This window comes from Leucopleurus acutus (assembly GCF_964270905.1).
Source record: "Leucopleurus acutus genome assembly, chromosome: 9".
NCBI lineage: Eukaryota > Metazoa > Chordata > Mammalia > Artiodactyla > Delphinidae > Leucopleurus > Leucopleurus acutus.
This window is the reverse complement of record NC_139144.1, coordinates 79,481,000-79,506,153: the sequence shown is the minus strand read 5'-3', so window position 1 is coordinate 79,506,153 and position 25,154 is coordinate 79,481,000. Positions and strand designations below refer to the sequence as shown.

The following is a 25,154-nucleotide window of genomic DNA, read 5'->3' as shown; positions in this document are numbered from 1 at the left end:
CTAGTTTCCCAAGAGTTACTTTAATAACACATGTGTGGAGAGACTAGGATTTTTGTGACCCCATTTCTCCTGTAGCACTGTACACAAAACATAACATGATATGCTAATTAGATTTCTTGCCAACTATTGTGTTGTGTACCTGAAGCTGTGTCATGATTAAAAACTGTTCAGGGACATGGTGCTAGGTACCTTAAGAGGCAGAGCACAAAAAAATGCTTTAATTTCAGAACAATTTTTCTAGAATTCTAGCATGCCTCTAAAATCCAACTTTTTTTTTTTTTTTTTTTTTTTTTTTTGCGGTACGTGGGCCTCTCACTGTTGTGGCCTCTCCCGTTGCGGAGCACAGGCTTTGGACGCACAGGCCCAGCGGCCATGGTTCACGGGCCCAGCCGCTCCGCGGCATGTGGGATCTTCCCGGACCGGGGCATGAACCCGTGTCCCCTGCATCGGCAGGCAGACTCTCAACCACTGCGCCACCAGGGAAGCCCTAAAATCCACTTTTTGAAAAGTTTACAGACTTATTCTAGAGTGAGGCTTGGCTTGAGCTGAACTCGTTCCCTTAATTCTTCTCCCTTTATTTTAGTTCCATAATCTGCAGTCACTTCAAAGAACCATTTCATAGCATTACGAAATCAAATGAAAGGGCATTTTGCAGCAGGGATCACTTGTTATGAGGAGCTCGGGTGTATCTACAGAACATAGAGCTTTACTTCTTTGTGATTTCCTTGAACTTGATATCGGCATTAAGTGATTTCGCATTATTTTGCTTAATATGAAGTACTTCCTCATTTAGCACAAAAATCTACAAGTAGAGATTGTTTGATAAGTATTTAATAACGCTGAGCTTAATTTAAGCCACAAACAAATACATATTTAAGGCAGTGTTTGGCAATGGCAGTACATTCCAAGTAAGTGTGAGTATGTGGATGAGTCTATGAGTGAGTGTGTGTGCGTGAATCTGTGAATGTATGTGTGTCTGAATGTGGCTGTTTGCATGTTACCGTTGTTGATACTTTGTCTTTTCTATCGCTAGGTTCCAGTACAGTGGTCAGACATGGTCACTTTGAAAGCCAGAATGACAAATTATGGCTTACCGAGATACCGGTGGCTTACTCATGCTTGGAACTTTTTTCAGAGAGAGGTAAGTGCTACCTTTTCTGAGGTAGAGGGTATGGAATAAATGACACACTTTCAAAACAAGTGTTCAAAACTTTGGCTTTGGTCATTTTCCCTGTGCTGAAAAGTTAAGCCGATGATTCAGTTACCACTGGTGTAATTTTTTATTGAGAAATACTTTAAGTAGCTCTATGCCCTGCTTTTCTTCCACCATTTCCGCTTCATTTCCCACGGTTCACATATATTTTAGAATCTTTTAAAAGCCCTTTTGCTAAACTAAATTTTCCTTTTTTAATGAGAATTCCTTGATGATTACCCAAGCTCGATTTGAATGGATAATTTTTCATGACTTTTAGAGCTATCTGTAATTTAAACATCATTTGAAAATTTAAAATCATGGGTCTTATTTGGAAATTAGGACTCAGCATATCATTAAAAGCATGAACTTTCTAGTCAGAAAGAACTTCGTTCAAATTCTGGCTCTGCTCCTTACTATTACATGAGCTTCTGTAATTTACTTAACTTCCTTAAGCTTCAGTCTCCTCATCTATAAAATGGGGATAATAAAAGTACCTATCTCCTCCAGGTGTTGAGAAGATAAAATGGGATCATAAGTTATTGTTAACAATAACATTACAAAGTTACGTGCTTTTAGCTTTTCTTACCTACCTTCCATATAGCACTGCATCCCATTATCCTCTCAGACAGGAACTATATTTAGATGTTTAAAATCTGGTGACTTGAAGTTAACCATTGATTCAAACTAAGTTCTTCTCCCAAGCAGTTTCCTTGCGATTGGAGTGACATTCCCAGATGACCAAGTCTATCTCTTTCTTTTACTGGCATTTAAAGCTGGGCTCCAAAGCATTTGAGAATCAGGGTCTTGCACAACAGATGTCCTGCTCCCTGCTCAGTTACTCTGTCTTGGATACAGGCAGAGGTTCAAGTCCAGGATAATCTCCAAATCTGGCTCTTTGTGTTACAGTTGTTGAGATGGTGAAAATTATCACTGCAGCACAGATTTCCTGTTTATTTAACTGCTTCCTGACTTTGTTTGTTTACTCTTCATTTGTACTAAAAACAACTGAAGGGAAAATAAGTGAAGCGTTAGGGAATTTATAATAAGCTGTGTTCAGCTACTGCCCGGAGTGGAAGCTTCCTAGAGCTCTTTATTTTCTGACAATTGTGATGTGGACCATGATAATCCAGATTAAAAAACAAAATGAGTTTTTTTCTAATGGTACAAAGAGGGCGCCACCCTAGGTCGATAATGTACAGCGCTACAAATGATAGCGCACATATTTTTAGATTTGTTGTATGGTAAGTTCCCTCCTTTACATCATAGGCTTATTTCACTCCAGAGGAGGTGGTGAAGACCTCCGGGCCTCCTGAAAGAATTTTTAAAAGCCCCTTGTATTCGTTTGCTAGGGCTGCAGCCATAACAAAGTACCACAGGCTGGGTGGCTTAAACAACAGAAATTTATTGTCTCACAACTCTGGAGGCTGGAAGTCTGAGATCAAGGCATCGGCAGGATTGCTTTTTTCCTGAGGCCTCTCTCCTGGGCTTGTAGACAGCCGAAGTCATCTCCCTGTGTCTTCACGTCATCTTTCTTCTGTGTCTGTGTTTAAATTTCCTCTTCTTATAAGGGCGTAGGTCAGATGGGATTAGGACCACCCTTATGACCTTATTTTAATGCCTTCTGTAAAGACTTTCCCAAATATGGTCATATTCTGGAGGTTAGAACCTCACCGTGAATTTCGGTTGTCGGGCGGAAGGACACAATTCAGCTAACCACCTTCTCCCAAAATAAATTGTAGAGCAACCTTGTCAGGCTGCAGTTTTCCTGACTCCTCATTCGGTGCAGGTCTGGGCATGTACTTCACTTTAGTGGACTCTCACTTAAGCCCTAGTGATGTTTATTTAATACCTTTAAAAAAACTGATGCTAAGAACTGTATTTATTGATTGATTCTAACATAGAAGTTGGAGTATAGGCTTGAGAACAAATAGACTCCACCGCTGGCTGGTCTGTGATCTTGGCCACTTACTTGTCCTGTTCCTTAGAGCCTCAGGTTCTGCTTATGTAAAATGGTGGTGGAATTTTCCGGTTTGACAGCATGTTAGAAGAGTGGCCCCATCTCACAATGTGGCTCTAAAAGAGGCAGCAAGACTCCAAGGAGACGTAGACCATAGTCATGTGTGGCTTAAGAATGGGTTTGCTTAAGGGAGTTTCCAGGAGAATTTTCAGTATCAATTCAGTATCTTCTATTGATGAAGAAAAACAACCATGTAAAAAGCAACAATATCTCAGTGACTTATTAAAATAAAAAAAAAGCATCTGGCACAGAACATGCTATGCATAAGTTATTTGGAAAAGTCATCTGTGTGGAGCACCTCACTTCCTGAGAAGGCCAGATAAATGGGCTGTTCTATTGTGGACGGAGTGAGCATGTTCCCAGAACCGTCCTCCTGTCAGCAACACAGAAACACACATGACATTAGGAAATGAGAAGTAGGTTTCTTCTGCGTGCAAGGATTTAAAAAGACTGACTTGGAAAGGTAGTAGTTTATGATTTTTAGAAAGTGGTCGTTTTACTACATGTATTTTTTATGGATACTCAATGACTTATGTAAAATGCATGATGTTAACTTATGTTTGACTTAATTGGTGATGTTTGTGGTATATTTGTGGATTTTAGAACAAATTTATAAGAAGGAAATACTAAAATTATTTTTAAAGTTTCTTGGAAAATTTTAGTATTACTCATAGCATCAGTATTTCATCACTTATAGTACTCAAGATGATTTTTTTCTCTTTATTTATTTATTTTTATTTTTTACCATCTTTATTGGAGTATAATTGCTTTACAATGGTGTGTTAGTTTCTGCTTTATAACAAAGTGAATCAGTTATACATATACATATGTTCCCATATCTCTTCCCTCTTGCATCTCCCTCCCTCCCACCCTCCCTATCCCACCCCTCTAGGTGGTCACAAAGCACAGAGCTGATCTCCCTGTGCTATGCGGCTGCTTCCCACTAGCTATCTATTTTACGTTTGGTAGTGTATATATGTCCATGCCACTCTCTCACTTCGTCTCAGCTTACCCTTCCCTCTCCCCGTATCCTCAAGCCCATTCTCTAGTAGGTCTCTTTATTCCCATCTTGCCCCTAGGTTCTTCATGACCATTTTTTTTTTTCTCTTTAAAATTAGATATTGGGCTTCCCTGGTGGTGCAGTGGTTGAGAGTCCACCTGCCGATGCAGGGGACACGGGTTCGTGCCCCAGTCCGGGAAGATCCCACATGCCGTGGAGCGGCTGGGCCCGTGAGCCATGGCCGCTGAGCCTGCGTGTCTGGAGCCTGTGCTCCGCAGCGGGAGAGGCCACAACAGTGAGAGGCCCACGTACCACACACACACACACAAAAATTAGATATTTAAGCAAGTGAAAAAATGTAAAATGATTTTTTGTATTTCCTTGTTTCATTTTACGTAAGAAATTCAGAATTCTTTAAAGTTTATTTTAGTTGAAATTTTGAAATGGTGGATTGTGATATTTTACAATACAGTGTTAATCGTGAGCACAGGTTGATTTGTTGGGCTACATAATTTTCAAAGCCAGTCACTCCTGGCAAAATTCTTCTCCGTGACTGCCTATACATAACCCTTGTTTCTGACTATATGGAAGAGTAACTGCCCTCTACCCAAGGACAGAAAGTTTTCATAGGTAATTACTCTGAATCTAATCTACATATGTCCTTAAGCAGGGTTTCTACACTTTGACCAGAGAAGGTTTTTGTTAATAGTTGGTGAAATGAGACTAAAAAGAAACAAAGACAACATAGTTTGTCTTAAATCCAACTTTATTGACACTAAAGACACATCATTTCTTCTGAGATTATGGTGATAGAATATGACAGGTTTTTTTCAAGATTCTCACTCAGTTGAATAAAAATTTGTTGACCAAACCTATGTTTCCATCTGAGAAATTTTTGGAAATGTTCTGGTTAATGAATCGAGTTGGGTAATCTCTGTGATGTGGGCTGTTGGCCAAAAATCTTTCTACAGAGATTGCGGAAAGTTTTAACATAATATTTGAATTTGTTAAGCAGTTAAGTTGGTAACTAGGCAATATGCAAATAGATTGATCAACTATTCCCTAGTAGCTAGAGGTTTAATGTTAAATATAAGATTTCAGCTATTTGTTTTGTTAGTGTGTATTAACTTTGCTGCTATGTGATCACTTGTAGAGGATTTTACATTTGGGGGGAGGTAAGACTCAGTCATGCCTGATCTGTCTTCATGTGTTATGGGCATTATTGTTCAAAATTGTTCCATTATGGAGTCCTCTATTACATTTCTGTTGTCAACATAAAATGTGCACATATCATTAGGTGATGACAGAAGTGACTTTAGCTCTGGGTGCAAATATTTAAGAAATCTAACGTTCAGTCTCCCATAAGTTAAGAAAATATTTTTGTTGTTTCTGAGCCTGACCAGTCATTCTTTTGCAGTTCAAGTGCTGTGGAGTTGTCTATTTCACCGACTGGCTGGAAATGACAGAAATGGACTGGCCCCCAGATTCCTGTTGTGTTAGGGAATTCCCAGGATGTTCCAAACAGGCCCACCAGGAAGATCTCAGTGACCTTTATCAAGAGGTAAGGCCATATGTCGTTAACTTATCATGGAAGTAAAGAATCAACAACATGCCAATGCAATTTTCCTCTTCTGTCTAAATATGAGGGACCCGAAAATTGTTTTCCTCTGAAATGTGGAGAAAGAAGACAAAGCTAAAAGTTAATATAAAAATCTGAATACTAATCACATTTTAACAAAGTAAATTTGGAAAGGCTAGGTTTTAGAATTAATTGGATTTTGAACTGTATTGTCTAGAACCAAGCTCTATTGCCACTTCCTAAGAGCGCTTTAAAAACAGACATGCAGAGTGTGTGACTAACTCCGGACACTGGGGAAGACAAGGTTTGTAGTTCTTGAGCATAATGTGTATTTAGGGCTTCCATATAGGCTAAAACATGGGGGCAGGGGATGGACAAAAAAACCAAAACCCAAAAAACCCCCAAAAACCCTTCTACTCTCCAGAGAAAATGCTGTCCTCGACTCTTCAGGTCCCCCTGCTGGCTAATATCAGTGATTTAGTTTTAGCTGATTTAATGAAGTTAGGTGCTCAGTGGGATTAAAGTCAGTTATCAAATGGCTAAGAAACTTGCATATTTATGTTTTCCAGGAGAATTCATCAGAATCATCTGTTATTCCTTTGTTGCAGAAGCTTTCCTATTCCTTCATCTTTAATGGTGATTTTCAAACTTTGTTAGCAGAGAAATCCTATTTTCAAATTAAAATCTAGAACTACACCATTCCAGTATAGTAGCCAATAGATACAAGTGGCTATTGGCTATTCAATTAAAATAAAATAAAATAAAAATTACGTTTCCTCAGTTGCACTAGCCACATTTTAAGGGCTCAACAGCCACTTGGGACTAGCAGTTCCTGTGTAGGCCAACACAGATATAAGACAGTTCCATCTTTATAGAAGGCTTCATTGTAGTCTTGATCTAGAATGGAAGCTCTAAATGTGAATCAGGTGGAAGGGAAGCTGCTCAGGCTGATGGGCTGGGATCATTTCCCAGATACATCACCGGTCAAGTATCTGGGTACCACAAATCATATTAACATAAAGTAACAATTTATATCATTCATAATATAATACACACACACACACACCTGATTTTCCCTAGAAATACTGTCATTGTTCAAAACATCTTTTAGGCTGTCTGCCAAAGTCAGTTGTAGAGATGCTCGAAAATCAGTTGTATTAATTTATAGTGTAAATTAATGAATTTGAAAATGATGCTGGATTACCCACACAAATGTTTCATTTCATTCATGTCTTAGAGATGAATAACTTTTGACTGCTAAAAAGTTCATCTTAGAGGACAAGCCTTTGCCACATTTAAGGATACCCAAAATGAAGTGCTTTGGCCTCTGAAGGCAGGCCACAAAGAGGAGTGCCAAATATCTTTAAGAGATTCAGAATTGTGTTAGTCTTTCTAGGGCAGGAAAGTACCACAAAGTGAGTAACTTAACAGATATTTATTGTCTCACAGTTCTAAAGGCTGTAAGTCTGAGATCAAGGTGTCAGCAAGGTTGGTTCCTTCTGAGGCGTATGAGGAAGAATCTATGCCTCAGCTTCTGGCGGTTTGTTGGGAATCATTGGTGTTCCTTGGCTTGTAGAAGCATCATCCAGATCTCTGCCCTTGTCTTTACATGCCATTCTCCCTGTTGGCATCTGTCTCCAAATTTCCCTTTTTCATAAGGACACCAGTCGTATTAGACTAGGGGCCCACCCTTCTCCGGTATGACCTCATCTTAACTAATTATATCTGCAAGGATTCTATTTCCAAATAAGATCACATTCTGAGGTACTGGAGATTAGGGACTTAACATATGAATTTAGAGGGGATGAAATTTATCTCATAACAAGAATTGTTGAAGCAACTGAATAACTCAGGTGTTTACTTTAAAAGATAATCAAAATACTTATAGTCATGCCTCACACTACTGGGAAGTATTGTGTTTGGATGTTATCATTTTTTTTTTTTTTTTTTTTTTTTTTCCGGTACGCGGGCCTCTCACTGCTGTGGCCTCTCCCGCTGCGGAGCACAAGCTCCGGACGCACAGGCCCAGCAGCCATGGCTCACGGGCCCAGCCGCTCCACAGCATGTGGGATCCTCCCGGACCGGGGCACGAACCCGTGTCCCCTGCATCAGCAGGCGGACTCCCAACCACTGCGCCACCAGGGAAGCCCTGGATGTTATCATTTTAAACATATTATGCTTAGTAGCATTTTGCTTTGAATGAAAAGGAATATACAAGATATTGTATATTAAACGAAGAATTATTGAGTCAGTGTCTCTGAGTTTCTCAGTGATTATGTTACATTTTTTTTTCTGAGTGAAAGGTAAATATTGGTTGGTGACTGTAGTAGGGATGGTCACCTAACAAGTTCACCAGTTAAAGTCCTATTGATTTCATAAAACAGGAAATCAAGCTTAATATTTCTAAGATAATATTAGATGCAGATGTAATTGTGGATATTCAAATACATAACTTACCACTAGGTTTTAAAAAACAGATGATTACAGACAGACATTTATTTATTAAGATGTAAGCCCCAGGGAGAGCCTCCTCCTGGGATAATAAACCATTTTGCAGAAAAATCCAAAACCAAAATACCCCAGAGGATTACAGTATAGATGTAAGTGTTGACATGTGAATTGAAACCTATCCACTTTCCTAGTGTGAACTTAATCCATTTGTTAGTTTTTAGGAGTAGCAAGTCAATATGGGGAATTATTGGGCTACATATGTAATAATTTCTACTTTCTTTAGTGATCAACACTGGTAACATGATTATAACCAATATTGATCCTGAGAATGACAAAACATGAATGAATTTACCATATCTTCCCACAAAGTCTGAGTATGGACAGATTCACTTCAGTTTTATTATTTAGTTGAAAGGCAGTCAATTAAACATTTAATAAAATTCTTTTGTTTAAAAATGCAATTCACTTTTGCTAGTAGTATTCATAATGAGACACTTTAATTTCAGGATGTCTAGAATTGCTTGTGACATGAATTTTAAGATTAAAAGAAACCACACTATTGTGCAGGTGCAAATTGATGGCCCATATTATTTTAAAAGTTTTCTCGTATTTTCATCAAAAGACTTTGAAAAGCAAGCTGACATTATCAGTGACGAGATGTTCTTTAGACAAACTTCCAGCAGAGACAGAGGTTTATTATATGAGAGTAATCTGCTTTTGCATTTTACAATTAATAACAGATGCTGAGATTGGTAACATAGTGCATAATTATATGCATAGCTGACTTACAAAAGTGGATCACTTAGTAGCTTTATGGCAAAAGTACAATTAAATCCATCATTAAAAATAAGACTTAATTCCACTTTGCCCAGGAGAACATACGTTTCCTCGTTGCAGTGTGCCCAGAGATCATCCACCTGAAAGATGAGGGGTCTGAAAGGGTGAACAAGTGAGGGACAGCTGTTGGTATTTGGGAAATTTATTCTGAAGTAGCAAGTACTGAAAGGAGATATTTTAGAGGTCTTCAAAGTTCATCATTCCGAACAGGAACTAGACTTATTCATTGTTGCTCCAAGGGCCAGAAGTTACAGGAAGGAAATTTTGAATCAATAGACGGAAAACCTTGCTCATCAAAATCCGTCCAGTTGTGAGAAAGGTTCTCTTGTAAAGTCGTGAGTGTCTCATCACTAAAAATATTAAAGTCAAGATCAGATAACTATGTCATTGGTGGGTAGAATGGATTTTTAAATTAAGAGTGAATCTGGACTAGATGAACTTCAAGGTCCCTTTTATCTTTCATATTCTGTAAGCTTAGAGATAAGAACTGACTTTCTTCCTGTAGTCTTTCTTCAGTAGTCTGAAATCAAGGAAATAAATCATTCTCAACCATCTGGTGGCCTGCATGGTCCCTGACCCATATGTCATATTTTATGACATATTTGAAATCTGTGAAAAATGACAGAGCGGAAATATAGCAACAATCGCACATTTTAAAAACATTTCCATCAGTGGTATTGTTGGGTTTGGCACACAGCCCCTCAAATATCCATAATGAGCTATCCACTTGTATAAAAGTATAGATTGTATAAAATCTTGTATAAAAGTATAGATTTAAAAATCTATAAAACTATCTCTGACCCTCAATTTGGTTCTATCCCATTCATTCATTCAAACAGTTTTGAGTGCCTCCTGGGTTCCAAGTGCTATTGTGAACGCTGAAGATACCGTGGAAAATGTTTCAGACAAAAAACTCTCCTCCAATATAACTTATGTTCTAGTTAGGGATATAGACATTTAACAAGAAAAAAACAGCAATAAAAAATCATTTCAGGTGGCGGTAAGCACTTTGAAGACTCTGAACAGGGTCATGTGCTAAAGAATGGCTTTATTGGTGAGGGAATTATTTAAGATAGGATGTTTAGGAACAGGCTGTCTTAGGAGGTGGCATTTGAACTGAGACCAGTTCGTGAGAAGGATCCAGCCATGCAAAGATCCATTGAAGAGTATTTTTTTAGCCTAGGGAACTGCAGTGTAGAAGCCCCCCTGGAGGTGGCCTGGACCAACGATTCCTGACTGCTTCCTACCCTGCAATTTGGGACTGTTTGTGTAACCACACTGTCTAAACAGTGGGTGTGAGACTTGGCTTCAGCAAAACCTCAGACTCAGAGTTTAAGTTGGTAAAATACAAGACTGAGATGCGTCTTTTCCTTCTTTCACCTGCCGAGTTTTCCATCATACCAGTTACTGAAGTTCTAGACTTGATTGGAGAATAAGACGAGAGAGAGAATAAAGAAGGCTGGTAGAAAAAAAGTTTTGGTAGAACAGGGACTTCTAACCCCTTGCCCATGGACCTGTGTTCTTGGATGGGCTTCAAGAGAAAAGTGGTATTGTTGAAATTGTTTTTGATATTTTATATGCATTTTTCAGTGAGTAGGATCTATAGCTTTCAGCAGCTTTTCTTGGGGCTCCATACCTAAAAGTGTGAAGAACCACAGTTGTAGGGAATAGTTGCAGTGTTTGCTCTCAGATAGGAAATGAAGAAAAAAACACCTCCTCAAAGAAACTGAAATGCCACCTCAAGAAAAATAAATGGATGTAAACAAGCTCACAACAGGCCCTACTTCAAATGGACCAACCCAAAATGTAAAACCAAGGGGGAGAGAGTCAAGTAAAATATGCTTCCAAAACCACATTTCTTTGTTTTGTAGTTAGGAGAAGAACTACTGTTAAAAGAGATTGACTGCTTCTTCAGAATAGTTATTCACAGAGGTTATGTAAGGGCCGGACAGAAAGATGGTTTCTACGAAGCTGTGTGCCTTTGGGACCCTTTTTCTTTGGATGCTTAGTCTTGGTATGTTCCATGGCGTATTGGGTTTGAATATCAAATACTCTTAATAATTTCCTTTGCGGCAAATGATTTTGCTCCACGCCATTTCTGCCTCTTTAGAAGGTTGTTTATTTCTTTTCTGAGTAACAGAAAACTTCTACATACAAATAAAGAGATGGAAGAGGGCAGGGGTGTGAGTGTGAAGGGGATGTGATCTTTCTGAGTCCTGACTTGCCAGATGAAGAACCCAGATGGTGATGGTGTGTATAGGTCTCCAATGCTCACAGATAGTAAATGGACATGCAGGGGTGCTCCCCCAGGTTAAAGCTGGGGGCAGCTCATGGTGACCGTGTGGGATGGCTTGTCTGAGGTTTTTATTCTCTCAGTTGTGTATCAACCTTTCTGTGAGCTGAGAGTTAAGAATTCAGCCCTCACCCAGATTGGAGGTCCTTCCTCACCCATCTCCTTTGCACGCTGCTGTCCTTGGCAAACAGTATTTGTTTTATAATCCGTGTACAGTTTTGGGGAGAAGTATCTCAGCTCTCAACACATTTTATTAACACTCTTCCCCTGTCATCATCTTTGTGAGAATTAGGAAGGTGAGTCAGTACTATATGTCTGCTTTGACTAATAGAAACAACTTTTATTTTATAATTTTCACACACAACATCCTACACATAGAAATATTATCTCAGCACTTCTGAGCCAGAGGAAGAAACATGGCAGAGTACAGTGGGTACAAAAGGACATGGTGGGGAAATGGGGGTGTGGCCTTATGGCAATCTCTACCTAGTTGTGGGATAGATTATTTTTCTCCCAGGGAATCCAGCTCTTAAGCTGCTAGTGAGATTCTTCTTGGGACCAAGTAAATTTCCACACCCCAAACAAACAAAATTAGGGGCAAGTGTTGAAAGAGAAGCCCAAGGCAGGAAGCAAGAGGTAACAGCTTAGGCCCCTGGCCAGGTACCATCCAGTTGCACTGATGTGAGGTTGATCACATCTGCATAGAAATGATCCTCACATCAGTGGCTAAAAGAAGAGGTAGGAATGAGATGATCTTGATTGGGACACAGGAAGGAGCCTGACACTGGGTGGGCAGTCCTTCATTGCCACTGTCTTTGCGATTGAGATGTGCAGTGAGAGCCCACAGAGCAGGTAGTAGTTCACTGGGCCTCCAGTCTTAAAGCTGAGCAGGCGTTAGCCAGTTGCAGAAATCATTTGGGGGGTATGGGGCCCAAAAGGGCATTTCAGGCAGAGGCAATGGTGCAGAGTTAGAGCTGGAAGCAAGACAGCACAGTGGGAGCACAGGCGTGAGGAGGGCTGGACAGGGCAGACGCTGGCTCATGGAGAGCCCTGTATATCTTGCTAACGCATGCATTTTATCCTGAAGTCTGTGAGTAGTTGCCGAATGAAGTGACAAACAGGTTCACAAATTTGAGACATTGTTAGGAAAGTAAAACTGAGAACAGAGTTGCCATGGGATTCTGATTTATTAATAATGAAGCTCCATTCTCAGATAAACACACAAAGAATCTCCTGCCCAGACAGTGAACCATAGGCAGCTTTCAAGCCCAGGGGTTATTTAGATGGAATATACCTAAGAAGTTCCATTCTCAGTTTTCTTTTGTATAAAGGCAAAGACCCTCCCTCGTGCCTCTCTGCTGACTTCATTATCTCCTCCGTAACTGCTGGCAGGGATCAGGTTGACTCGGACTTGGGGTGATATCTGTTTTATCATCTGAAGCCCTGTAGGACAAGTTTGGTCTTGGTGGAGGGGGGATGAATCCCTTTTATATTCAAGCTTCACTTGATCTAATCAGGCCTTGAACTATTCTGCCAGTTTTGCTTCAGGTATACAAATGCCTTCTTCTTTTCTTTCATTCTCTTTCTCAACATAGTTCAGTTGTGAGCTTCCTGTTACCTATTCAGTATTCAAGCAACTTTTCCTCTTGTGCTTTATTAGTAGAGACTTGCAAACTTTGCCTTTAGAAGGTACTGATATGAAAGCCATTATAATATTTTGACCTGAAAAAGTACTGCACAAAGTAACAACTTTAGATATGTGCTTAAAAAATCATTAGGTCGTTGGGCTTCCCTGGTGGCGCAGTGGTTGAGAGTCCACCTGCCGATGCAGGGAACACGGGTTCGTGCCCCGGTCCGGGAAGATCCCACATGCCGCGGAGCGGCTGAGCCCGTGAGCCATGGCCACTGAGCCTGCTCATCCGGAGCCTGTGCTCCGCAACGGGGGAGGCCACAACAGTGAGAGGCCCGCGTACCGCAAAAAAAAAAAAAAAAAAAAAAATCATTAGGTCGGCATTGTGGAGCAGAAGTTGAGGTGAGAATTGGGTCTTGACGGGGGGAAATCAGGTGGGAAACTGTGCAGGTAATTCACTGTGAGGGATTGTAAGGGCTGGAATTCAGGTGTGCCACTGAGGAGGGCAAGGAGATGAATATGAAAGATATTTAAGAGGGAGAATGAACTGAATGATGATTGGGGTGGGTGTGGGGAGTGAGTGACAGGGAAGGTGCAAGGACAAGGACACCTGACATTGACTTGGACCCTAGAGAGATGAGAAAGCTGTTCATTGAGGGGAGTGATAGGATTTGATTAGTTCCATTTTGAAAATGCTGGGTTTAAGGTTCCCGTCAAGTCCTCCATGTGCAGAAACCCAGTAGGAAGTATGAAGCTCAGGAGACGGAACTCAGCCAGAGATCTGGGATCTGTGTGCACTAATTAGGAAAGTGCTGACTCCAGATACAGTGGCTTGGATGAGGTAGGACTCGTATTTCTCTCTCATGTACCACTCAGCTGGTCCAGGCTGCCAGGCAGCCCTGCTGCACAAGTTCACCCAGGGACCCAGGGGTGAGATAGCATCACCTTTTATGACACCTGTCTTCCAAAGTTGCCCCTGTTTTCCTCCAGTTCCAGTCAATTGGGAGGAGGAGGAAGTAGGAAGGAGAACGTCCAGTGCATGAAGCTCTGCCCTCAGCACCTCTGCTCACATTCTCTTGGCTCACATGTCTGTGCTTAGCTGCAAGGGAAGCTGGGAAATGTGGTCTCTGGCTAGGAGGCTGTGTTCCCCTAGAAAATGCCACCTACCGTGAAGAGTAGAGAACAGCCTAGAGCAGGTGGGGGGACTGTCAGTTTACAGGTGTTATCAGTGTGTATGAGGCAATACATGCACAGGAGGAGGTAAGACCACACAAAGAGATGGTGTAAGGTATGCAGCAGAGGACAGAAGTTGGGAAATGGAAACCCATAAGGGCAGTGGAGAAGGCACCTATTGTAGGTAGAGAAGAAATGGAAAGCAGTGTCCTGAAAGTCAAAGAAGGAGAGGATTCTAAGAATGAGTTTTCCTTAGTGAGGAAACGTGGTTCAGATGTTAAGGCTAGGTTCCAAAACTAGACTCTTTGGGTTAAACCTTCCCTCTACTCCTTATTAGCTGTGTGACCTGGGGCAAGTTTTAAACGTCTCTGTGCTTCATTTTTATTACCTGTAAAGTGAGGATAACCAGAGTACCCATCTCAAGTTGTTTGGTGAGTGAATTAGCATGTTTACAACCCTTAGAATAGTGCGGGTTTGTAGTATCTACTACAGTAATAGCTGAGAGTTAAAGTAAATTAGGGATTGAAAAGTACACATTGGATTTTTCCAATAGGAGACACATACACAACTCTGTGAGCAAGCGTTTTATATACATTACATCATTTCAGCCCTAAAACATTTCTGTGAAGGTACAGTATTATTATTTCCATTTTACAGATGAGAAATGTGGGGCACAAAGAGGCTCGGTGACCTAGTCCAATTTCATAGAGCTAGTAAGTGTCTAAACTCAGATCTATTTGATTCCAAAGCCCATACTTCAGTTAGGCACTAAAATTTCAAGATGTGGAGTACATGGTGAGGAGAAGGCTGAGTGTTTATAGATTTTTTTTTCACTTCTAAACCTCAATTTTCTTGTCTATTAAATGAGATAATAATAGTACCTACCTCATTATGGTTTTATAAAAATAAATAGAGCTACTTAAGAAACCCTTAGCAAACCACTAGGCACATCATAAACACAAATCTTCAATGCATGGTGGTAGCTAATGACAATAACAGGAACTTGTTAACATATTTATTAGAGTAAATAGAAAAATTAGTGATCTATGATTAGATTTTTAACTAACCAAATTGCCCAGAATTTTGCTAGTAATACAGGAAAATACTCATTTTCTAGTCCTATTTGTGTTGGTTGAAGGTAGAATTTAGGTCAGGGTTTTGGGGACTTCATGTGGTTTCCCACTTTGCTTGTTTTCACACCTTCCCACTTCTTAAGGACAAATATTTAGGGGGCAGAAGGGCCCAGTGAGAGACGTCTGATGAGGGCTTTGTACATGTTCTGTTCAGTGAGGCAGGGAATGCCTGCCCCTGGACCTCACCTCCCTAGGGAGAATACCACCTTCTGAGTTTGCTGAAGCTAGTTTCTTTATAACCACATATCTGGTGAAAATGACAAATGTTCAATAAACACAGTCATTTAAACTTGAGGATTGTGCTTCTCTAATGGGGAACTTGTGAGGATTAAATGAGATGTGAGTTTTTTGAGATACATGAAGACTTTTTCTACTGCATTTCCTATGTATGGGTTTGGCTAACTTTATTCTTAAGAGAACAGAAAATCCTGTAGTAAATTTTATTACTTGCTGTTGAATTTTATTTTTTAAGGAAGGATTTATTTCCCTGCAGAGCTTATGATTATCAGTGGAGAACTTTTGTTCCAACCTCTTTAAAGCTCATGAACTCATGAACTGCTATCACTCAGCTTTCAATTTTAAAATAAATAGGTCTGAATATTATATATTTGTACCTGGTAATTAACACGTCATTTCAAACTTGGGAGTTATGTTTATGATGAAAACTCAACAACAGGAATATCAATACTGGCATGTATTGGCACCTAGATCTTATTTATACTTTATCTTCATAAGCACATTAGAGGTCTGCCTAATTTTTTGATGTGGCTTGTGAATATTGAGTACCGAAAAGCCACGGGGGTTCTTCTAATTTTAGAAACTCATTTTGGAGACAGATCAGAGAATAATTTCAAGTGTATAATTTCCTCAAGTGAAATGAGGCATCCTGACATGCCTTCAAATAGATTCCAGGAAATATGGGGTTTAGTGATTTTTCTCTGATAAAAAGGTAGTGTTGTTATTTACAGTCGACCAGAATTTTAATACTGCAGCAAGTAAAGTAGACTAGCTAACTTGTCTTATTCATACCTTTGAATTATCTGAGGTTATTAATGTGGCTTTATCTAGGAAGAAAACATATTCAGGATAAATCACCTCAGAGTATTTTATTTTGAGAAAAGCAAATAAATGCAATTCTGTTCCTTCCTATTTTGAATAAAAAAACCTTTGTGAAATGGAATGCAGTTTTGAACTCTAACATTTCTATTTCCCCTTTTGACCCACTCAACAGAAATGTTTGTTTATGCAACTAAATATCTATGAACAGTACAATAGATTACAGAGACATATTTCCATTTTTTCTTCTCTAGACTTAGTGTCTTGCTTTTCAACAAAAACTTCCGAGTTTACACTGAAAAAGTGTCAACCTTATGCGTGATTATTTGACTGGCTCAGAATACGCTCACAACTTGTGTTCAGACTGAATTACTTCAAAGAGGGTGATGCAGAATGGACAGTAAACCCTGGAGCTGCTTCTACGAAGAATTTAAAGAGTGGCTGAGGCAGACAATTATTTTATACACAGAAATCTGGAAAAATACTGTCTTCTCAGGAAGAGGAATATTCTTTTGGAAAGTTAATCCTTAACTTTAAGTAATTGTGTAAATAGTTCATTGGAATTCAGCATGATACCTAGTATGCTGCAAGTTTCTACAATGCCTCCTAAGTTACCAAAGAAATATCAAATTGTGTGCCATGTAGAGAGATTTGTGCTTTTATTTGTATATTTATACTTTGTATCTGTTTTTATTAAAGGATTTAATGCAGCTTACAACAAAAGGATACAATGGATGAATAATACAAATAAGTAGCATTGGATAAGATAAATAAGTACTAGGGATGTAATGTACCACGTGATTAATATAATTAACGCTGCTGTGTGCTATATATGAAAGTTGTGAAGAGAGTAATCCTAAGGGTTCTCATCACCAGGAAAAGATGTTTCCTCTTTTTCTTTTATTTTGTATCTATATGAGATGATAGATGCTCACTAAACTTATTGTGATAATCATTTCATGATCTATGTAAATCAAATTATTATGCTGTACACCCTAAACTTATACAGTGCTGTGTGTCAATTATAGCTTGATAAAACTGGAAGGGAAAGCTACATAAATAGCGATGGAAAGTCAGGTTGAAGGAAAGAGTAGCTAGATATGCTTCATGTGAAGGCAAATGGGGTAACTGTGGTTGACTTTCGTATTTGCCCCTGAGCTTTCTGAAAGCCCAGGTGAAATGGCACCTAATCACCTGCATCATTTGAATGTTTGGAGGGCAAGTATTCTAATGTTTCAAAGGGAGCAAAATCCAAAAGTATTTTTTTCCAGTGGGATTTTATATCTACTACTCTAAGTTATCTAGGAAAATATCTTCAATATTATTTTTCACAAATTTTGTAGAGAAATTTCTTATGGTGTTCTTCAGTAACATTAAAATACACTTCAGTGGGAAATAGTATGCAGGGGCACAGGTTAATACATTCCAGCGTGGCAGAATTTGGTGGTCTGGTATGACATTTGGATACAATTTAGAGTACCTAGAGACATCAATTGATTTCATTTATTTTAAATCATCTGTAGATAACACCTCTTTCTGAGGAGTTCCTGATAGAGAATAATAAAATATAATGAATGAATTCCAATAACAAACTTAGTACTAAACTAAATACTAAAATTCTGTCTTGTTTGGGGGTTATCTTTGTAAACTAAATGAGGAAGTAATAAGACTGACTTATTTATAAAAACTGAGGAGTCTCACTAGAACCTTTGCTTTGAATAAACGACCCTTGCCCACCTCAACAGGGAGACAATCTTCGGGCCCAGTGATCTCTAAGGAGGCCAGGTCCTGACCGAGCAATATTGATACAATCCCATGTCCACTCCTCTGGTAGAACTGAAAAGCTTTTTTCGCTGGCATCCAAACCCATTCACAACAGCCTGGATTGTCTTAATATTTCATTGCATTTTCTAGTTTTTTAGAGTTAGAAATCAGTTTTATTTTCAAAGGAACATTGACAAAATCAACACCATCCAGAAAGAAATCATCAGGATGATGAAGTGTCTATATTTGGAAAACATGACAGAGCTATAGGAATATTTAGCCTAGGGAAGCGAGTGGTTAAAGGGAAAGTGATGACACTTCAAATATGGCTCTCTACCTTATGGAAAACAAGTCACAAGAGCAGAATTAGGACTACTGCATCCTTATTAGGAAGACAGTTTTCAACAGGGAAATGCTTGTTAAGAATTAGTGTTGTCCACGTGTGGAAAGGGCTGTCTAGTGAAGCAGGGAGTCCTTTTCTTTAGAAGAGCTTTTTTTTTTGGGATGGCTTTTGTGTGTGTGTGTGTGTGTGTGTGTGTGTGTGTGTGTGTGCGCGCCATACATTTTTGTTTCTTTGCATGTGTTATAATTCTTGTTGTTAACTGGACATTTAAAATAATACAATGTGGCAACTTTGGAAATCAGATTCTCCCCCCTCCCCAAAGTTTGTTGTTTGTGTTTGTTCATTAATTACTTTTCTGAACTAACTCTGTAAAGTCTGTACTCGCTGTCCTGTGTGGCCACTGAAATCTTGGCTCACTTAGCTTAGTGGTCACTTAATGAATGAACTGAAGTTTCCTGTAGATACCTGGAACCAGTAAGTCTCCCAGCCTTTGCCAAGGGTGTACAGAGCCTCAAGGTTAACCAGAAGTGAGATCTTAGGGCCTTTTTAGGTCTTTCCTGAGCTTGTGCACAGCCCTGGGCTTGAGCAGAGCTCTACTCACATGTGTAACTTTCTAGATCCCCACAAATATGTTAGAGCTCTGCCAAACCCCCTATGGATTTCACATTCTCCAGTTTTTCCTTTTCAACTTTTGACTAGCCCATTGTGTGCAACTGTTATCCACTACCTCAGGCAGCCTCAGTGTTGAACAGTTACCTCTAAATGCTTTTGACAACTATCCCCAGGGGAAAAGGCTGTCGCCCTGGTTGAGCTGCAAGTCGAGTCAAATAAAGACAGCCTTGCAAGTGAGCTCTTCCAGGGAACCACCAGATAGGACAAATAATGACAATTCTCTGAGAATGGGGCTTTGAAGGAGCTCCAACCCTATTCTGTTGCCTTTGGTGGCTGCCAGACCACGGGTTTTTACCATAATCGTAGGCTGTTTGTTTTCAAGGCTCCTGCAGAGCTGGGGAGGGGAGATGGGAATAAGGCAAATTAAAATGCCACAAAGCTTTTTGTTCTTACTGAGGTTCAGGTGCTTTTCTTGAACAAACGCTCCCCAGATTGCTGCAAGTGTTTGGTTAATTTCCAGAGTTCTAAAAAAGTTGATTCTTACAATTTTTGCTAGTGCTTTCACTGTTTATGTAGGGGAGAGACTATTCAGAGACGATTCTCTGCCAGTTTTGTGGATGGCACTGTAGAAGTGCTTTTTAGCCATATTTTTACAAGTTAGAAAGTTGAGTTATTGACTTCCAAGTTCCCCTCCCACTCTAGAACATTCGGTGTTAGCTAATATATCACATTCCCAAACCATCCTAGATGATATAATTTGCTGTACCTTTTTTTGGGGTAAATGTGATTGTTTAAAATAAAATTGAAAGAGACTTTACCTGATGCCAAAATATGAAACACAGTAGACTGTAGCTTAGTTATCAATCTCTGCTTTGTTTTAGTCACAGATTAAAAAAAAATATTACCTTTTCTGCACATTCAGCTTAGAGTGAATTAGTCTAAAGGGGTGGGAGATCTTATACCCATAGGAAGATCTATATGGGTAAAATTTAAGCACCAGGGACTACTGAAAAGGTAGAAATCAAACAATAATTGATTTACAGCATTTCACAGGGTTGAATCATCAGCATATGTATTTCATGAGTAGTTTAGCTTTAATTGTGGAATTTATTATTATTACCAACATATTGGTATCGCATGCTGATCCTTTATCCATTAAAGAACCATCTTTGTAATAAATACTGAAAACATAGTTAAGGAATCAACTAAACAATGCAAAGCCATTTTATATCAATTTCTTTAAAGATGGATTTGATGATCTGGTGCTGCATTACTTAGCAATGATGTTAAATGATAAGTTAATATAAATTAATTTCCCAAATGTCTGAAGCTAAACCCTCTTAATTAAGTATTTTTGGTTGTCTCTTTTCAAACTATGTTAAAGATTTCTCTGCTTCATGACGAGGCTCATGATCCATCATCTCAGTGGCAAAAATCTTTTTGGATAGTTACATCGCTGTCTTGAGAAACAGTGACCGCCACCTTGGCTCTTGTGGGCAAGGACTGTCTCATTAATAATCGGTGGTGACACAATGCTGTACTTTTGATACTTTATACTCTGAAAAGGTGGTGTACTCCTTCTTGTCCATTAATACCTGCTTTTCATAGATTTTGCATCTCTTTTAATTTGTGCTTTCTAATCTTCTGTGGGCTGACGTACCAGTTACATCTGATTCCTACTGAGCTCTTACCATATGTGAGATCACATTCTAAATGTTTAAATGTGCTTGTTCATTGAATTCTCCCAACATCCCAAACAGGTAGGCACTATTATCATTCATGCTTTCAGATGAGAAAACTGAAGCACAGAGAGATTAAGTAACATTCCCAAAGTCACATAGTTTATAAGTAGCAGAGGAGGGATCTGAATTCACAGTTCTGACTCTACAGGTCATGATCTATATGGTGTCCTATAAGGATGCTTGTTGGAATTACACACAAGCATAAGAGTGAATGGGCTCTGATACACTACCTGAGTGGAACTCTTTGAAAAATATTTGAATTTCGGAGATTGTGACATCTATTTTGGTTTCCCACAGTGTGTGTGTGTGTGTGTGTGTGTGTGTGTGTGTGTGCGCGCGCGCACATGCGCATGTGCGCGTGCACCCATGCACACACGTGTGTGTGTATTAAATAGGTATGAAGACCAGAGAAGTGATTTTATTAAACCAGTGTTAAGTAGTATTAATTATAAATATTTTAACTTCCTTTTGGGTGAAATTGATGAAACTTTGCTAACGTTTTGCTGTTCATTTGCATTACATAGTATACCAAAAATGGTAGTTATTGAAATGGGTCTGTGACTAATTCTACATGATTTTTACTTCTTGAGAGTAATGGCTTATGAGAGTACACTTACTGATCAGTGTCTTTGGAAATCTAAGAATTACATATTATTCATTCCTCTCCTCCAGTATAATGCACAAATTAGCAACTGATTCAATAGTCTTGCTTTCCTTGATTTAGTTACTTATGGAATCTGGGGAATAAAACAAGGAGGCAGTTATTTTAATAATTATCAGTTTCCTTTTATTCATGTGACTGCCTCAGCAGGGTAAGCACTGAGTCGCTTTTATCCCAAACTCAGAATAAAAGCTTCAAAAAGTTGAGTTCTTGTTGGGAGATAATTTTCCATGGGTCTCTTGCATTTCTGTGTGTCTTACAAGTAGAGACACTGGCTGCCTTTGTTCTGGACTGTCTTTTCAAGGGTGTTTGCATAGAAAACAGCCTTGAAGATAGACGGTGTCTCCCTTCAGAGAAGAGGGCAGGTTTGTTTACTGTCTAGTATAATGAAGATAATGTCTCTCTCCAATATGAGGGGCAGGTGCACTTACTGCCCATTATAAAATATTAGGGTTCCCTAAGCTTGGGGTTCCTTTCCCATAATGTAATCCTCTGTGTGTGCAGGCATCATCTGGCCTTCTTCATGTTGCCCTTGGGACTTGAGGAACTGGCATGTACCCTGGCTATTGCTATTGCTATAAGTAATAAAGCCCTTTGTCTCTGTCTTCTGCAACATCCATGAAACTGTGGCAGGCTAATTTGTTATCATCCAAATAGAGAAAAATCTCAGAATCTTCAAAGTTCGTGAATTTTATTATAATTTTAACTTTTTCTAGATTTTTCACTTTAATTTAGAATCAGCTTCCCTTTTGAAGGGTAAATTATCTTTTCTATGCTGTGGGCTCACTAGAGACAGGGCAAGTAGCCTATGCATTGATCACCTAATAGGTAACTTATGACAATTGTTAGACCCATTCTACCTTCTTTTCTTTGCTTCCTCCTGCCCCCCATTTTCCTCGGTCATGACTCTTCTTTCTCTTAACTTTTTTCCCCCTCCTCTCCTCTTCTTTCAGAAATCTCTTCTATATCTACCACAGGCACTCCTTAGCCTTTGTAGTTAAAACTAAGCACAAACAGAAACCTTGCTAATCTTTTGAAGTCAGCTGTCTCTAGCCTGAAGGGGAGCTAAAGGTACCTTTCAAACCCCTACCTGGTAGAATTAAAACTTGGTGTCATGATAGAAATTCCCCCATGTGTACTTCTGCTACAGGCAGTGGGCAGAAGTGTGTGCACACATGTGCAGTAGGAGGAAGGCAACAGATTGATTTCCACTCACTGGCAAGTTTCAGCAACAGACTGGGGATACATTGTTGATCTTTAAGGAAAAATGTCTGACCAAATGAGCTATAATCAAACAGTGAATACAAATAATAATAATAATGACACATTATTTTCAAAAATCTCAGATCAGTCTGTATCAGGGGGTCATCCATCTATATGGCCTAAGCCCCAAATCTGGCCTACTGTCTTTTTATCTGTGAAGTTTCATTGGAACCCAGGCACATCCATCCATTTACATACTGTCTATAGCTGTGTCCTGTTACAGTGGCAGAGACGACTGATAGCAGTAGAGACCGTGTGACCTGCACAGCCTAAACGATTTTCTGTCTGGCCCTTAACAAAAAGAGTTTTGCCAACCCCTGCTCTAGATGTTGTATTTTATACCAGTCTCAATTTCAGATTGTGGGGAAGCCAGCAGAAGGAGTAGACTCTTCAGAATCACATGGGCAGGCTTTTCAAAGAGTGCACACCTCTATCTCTCCTCCAGCTGCTCATAGGGGTTCCCTGTTGAGAATCACTGTCTTCAAGTTTATAACTCAAGTCGTTTGGTTCCACTAACTGATACAGATGACTTGTTTTCACTATTTTGACCCACTGTAACACATCCAAAGTAACATTGACTGTGTTATTTCTTTTACAGGGTTGTGGGAAGAAGATGTATTCTTTTTTGAGAGGAACCAAACAACTGCAGGTGCTCAGGTTTCTGGGGATCTCCATTGGAGTGACACAGATCCTGGCCATGATTCTCACCATTACTCTGCTCTGGGCTCTCTACTATGATAGAAGGGAGCCTGGGACAGACCAAATGACGGCCCTGAAGAATGACACCAATCAGCACCTGCCTTGTCACTCAGTGGAACTGTTGAAACCAAGCCCGTCAAGGATCTTTGAACACACATCCATGGCAAACAGCTTCAACACACACTTTGAGATGGAGGAATTATAAAGACTGTCAAAGAAGAAAACCACAAATTTATTTTATTGGACTTGTGAATTTTTTGAGCACACACTTAACTGTTTCAGAAGTGTGTAGAAATAAAAATGTTGCCATAAAAGGATACCCAAGCACATAATGTTCCAGCCTTTAGAAGAAAGTGGGAAAAGTATATATATTATAAGGCACCACCTGGACAATAGTTGATGCCCTTTATAATGCTGAGGACTGATCTAATACCCACTTTATAGCCTGTGTAAGATTTTTACTGGACACAGTTATGCTTTGAGGTTTATGCTTTGGCATAGTTCGACCAGCATTTCTGCATCCATGTAAATGAGCCATGCTATTGTGGGATTGGAGCTACAGTAAATTTGATTCACTTCCATAAGCTTGCTAGTATATAAAGTTCCAAATAACTGCTAACATAGGAAGTTAGACAGTACTAATGACTTTTATTACTTGGTGATATATTCTTTTGAGGGTAAATAGGCTATACATAAGTACACTCTGAAGATTGGTGACTACCTAAACATGATTTTTGCTGGTTAATAAAAATATTCTTACTACTTACAAGAGCAAACTTAAACATTGTCTTAAACTGATCAGGGATATATGTGTATATGAGTCTGTGTTAAGTCTGTATAATTCAGTAGATTTCAGTTCTTATAACTTAAAGCCTAACAATTGTGAAATGGATACATTCGTCCTGTTATAGAAGCATTGTTTTTAACCTTCCCTGTTAATAGAGCTTTAAAATTCTTACTTGGGTTTATATTACATACATAACTATTAATTTAAATACTTAACCACTAATTTTGAAAAATGACTAGTGATACAAAGGAATCATTATAATTCAGAATGTAGTCTGGTCTCTAGGAAGTATTAACAAAAAAGTTTACATATAACTTAGTTCATTCAGCAAAGACCTGGATATTATCTTTCTGCCAAACTGAGACTCTTTTTGACACTAAACACTTTGTAAAGGAACTTATCTTTGCTTTCTCCAAACAAGAAGTGGCAGTCTCCAAGTCTCAATATAATTCTACAGAGAATAGTTTTCCTTTTCCCCAGCAAAAAGTTGACAGAATCATAAAAATAAGTGACAATTTAGCTAGAGATTTTCTTTGCCTTATTTCACTGATTAAGATACTATGGTGAATTACACAGATTATTAAATTTTTTATAAGAGTAAACTATATTTATTTGAAATGGGAAAAGTGCATTTTACTGTATTTTGTGTATTATGTTTATTTCTCAGAAAATGGAAAGAAAATTAAAACGTGTCAATAAATATTTTCTAAAGAGTAAAAATTTGTGTCTAATTTTTATACATTGTAAGCACTTTCACCGTTCAAAAATATTAGCAAGGGGAAATATATGAGAAGAAATGATTGAATAAAGTAATAATAACTATTTCCAAAATCCAAAAGTAATCTATAAGAGTATGTGCCTTGGGCTTCCCTGGTGGCGCAGTGGTTGAGAGTCTGCCTGCCGATGCAGGGGACACGGG

The 25,154-nt window shown here is 39.1% G+C and overlaps 1 protein-coding gene across 1 annotated transcript in view; it reads left to right on the top strand.

Annotated features, from left to right (window-relative positions):
- The window catches only part of TSPAN12 (tetraspanin 12), a 65,894-nt gene extending 40,950 nt beyond the window's left edge, over positions 1 to 24,944 (top strand). Inside the window, exons 7-9 of the mRNA XM_082845996.1 lie at positions 1,034 to 1,141; positions 5,630 to 5,773; positions 23,348 to 24,944. Coding sequence (XP_082702122.1) covers positions 1,034 to 1,141; positions 5,630 to 5,773; positions 23,348 to 23,653 — 558 coding nt within the window. The 3' untranslated portion in view covers positions 23,654 to 24,944. The remainder of the gene's footprint in view (positions 1 to 1,033; positions 1,142 to 5,629; positions 5,774 to 23,347) is intronic.
- The last annotated feature ends 210 nt before the right edge of the window (positions 24,945 to 25,154 follow it).